The sequence below is a fragment of the Mandrillus leucophaeus genome, unplaced genomic scaffold (genome assembly GCF_000951045.1).
Source record: "Mandrillus leucophaeus isolate KB7577 unplaced genomic scaffold, Mleu.le_1.0 Scaffold441, whole genome shotgun sequence".
Classification (NCBI taxonomy): domain Eukaryota; kingdom Metazoa; phylum Chordata; class Mammalia; order Primates; family Cercopithecidae; genus Mandrillus; species Mandrillus leucophaeus.
Genome location: NW_012104710.1, coordinates 686,420 through 687,956, shown reverse-complemented (window position 1 = coordinate 687,956; position 1,537 = coordinate 686,420). Strand labels below are relative to the sequence as shown.

Below are 1,537 nucleotides of genomic sequence, written 5' to 3'. Positions count from 1 at the left end.
TGACAGAGTCTCACTCTGTTGCCTGGGCTGAAGTGCAGTGGTGCAATCTTGGCTCACTGCAGCCTCTTCCTCCTGGGTTCAAGCAATTCTCCTGCTTCAGCCTCCCGAGTAGCTGGGACTACAGGTGTCCACCACCACTCCTGGCTAATTTTTTGTATTTTAATAGAGACGGAGTTTCACTGTGTTGCCCAGGTTGGTCTCGAACTCCTGAGCTCCGTCAATCTGCCCACTTTGGCTTCCCAAAATGCCAGAATTACAGGTGTGAGCCTCTGTGCTCGGCCTTACATAAACACTCTTTAAGTGTTTTTTCAAGGGATCTCTTAATGGCAGAGGACTGTGAACCGTAGGAAGTCTGGGCACATTTCTTTGAAATCTTATGTTTATTGTCAATGTTTTGTATGCTGTCCTATAGCATGTTTGTTTCTATAGAAAATATTTTAATCTGGTATTAAGCAAAATCCAAATGATTCTCCATGTTTTTATGTGTACCTACGTCACTGAGCTGGGTGTACAGATTGTGATTTTTGAGAAATGAAGTTGTATTAAAAGCCAAAACTTGTTGCATATGGGAATGAAGATTAGAGTATACCCAACCTGAGTTGTTTGGGGGATAGTCACTGAAGGCAAAATAATGCAGTATTGAGTTTCTTACACATTTTGTTTTATAAAAAGCCATATGGCTTATAAAATGTTGAAATGACTTTTAAGGAAAATTAGGGGCTGTGGTTATGAGTTATGATGATCATATATGTGTTCTTATTTTGGAATTATCTCACTTCATGCCCAGCCAGGGAAATGGTTTATAAGCATCTCTAACTTGGAACTTTATATTTAGAGCAGTTGAACAACAGATGGATGGTAGTTCAGTCCCAATTGTGATGCTGCCCAAAATAGAAGAAGAAACCCAGCATCTGAAGCAAACACACTTAGAATATTTCAGCCTTTGGTGTCTAATGTTAACCCTGGAGTCACAATCAAAGGATAATAAAAAGAATCACCAAAATATCTGGCTAATGCCTGCTTCGGAAATGTAAGTAGTCCATTTACTACAGTAAGATTTCAGTAGTTTGGATTAGTTAGTGAGGTGGCATTTGGAATTTATGACAAATACAGGTTATGTAGCATGTTATAGATAAGTGATTTCATTTATTCATGACAACTGCAGATAGCTCTTAGTTGTTGCTAAGAAGAGCACCATTCCTGTGTATCCTATGTGCTACAATGATTGCTAGTTAATAATAAAGTTTCAGTAGGCTAGATATGCCTCAAGAAATATTGTTGTTGTTTTTTTTTCTTTTTTTTTTTGAGACAGAGTATTGCTCAGTTGCCCAGGCTGGAGTGCAGTGGCGCGATCTCAGCTCACTGCAAGCTCCGCCTCCAGGTTCACACTATTCTCCTGCCTCAGTCTCCCAAGTAGCTGGGATTACAGGCACCCACTGCCACGCCTGGCTAATTTTTTGCGTTTTTAGTAGAGATGGGGTTTCACCATGTTAGCCAGGATGGTCTCGATCTCCTGACCTCGTGATCCGCCCGCGTT

General features: G+C 40.7%; 1 protein-coding gene across 1 annotated transcript in view; it reads left to right on the top strand.

Moving 5' to 3' along the window:
* DNA2 (DNA replication helicase/nuclease 2) overlaps positions 1 to 1,537 on the top strand; it is a 64,989-nt gene that overhangs the window by 30,865 nt on the left and 32,587 nt on the right. The window contains exon 9 of the mRNA XM_011994092.1: positions 836 to 1,030. Within this exon, the coding sequence (XP_011849482.1) occupies positions 836 to 1,030 (195 nt within the window). The remainder of the gene's footprint in view (positions 1 to 835; positions 1,031 to 1,537) is intronic.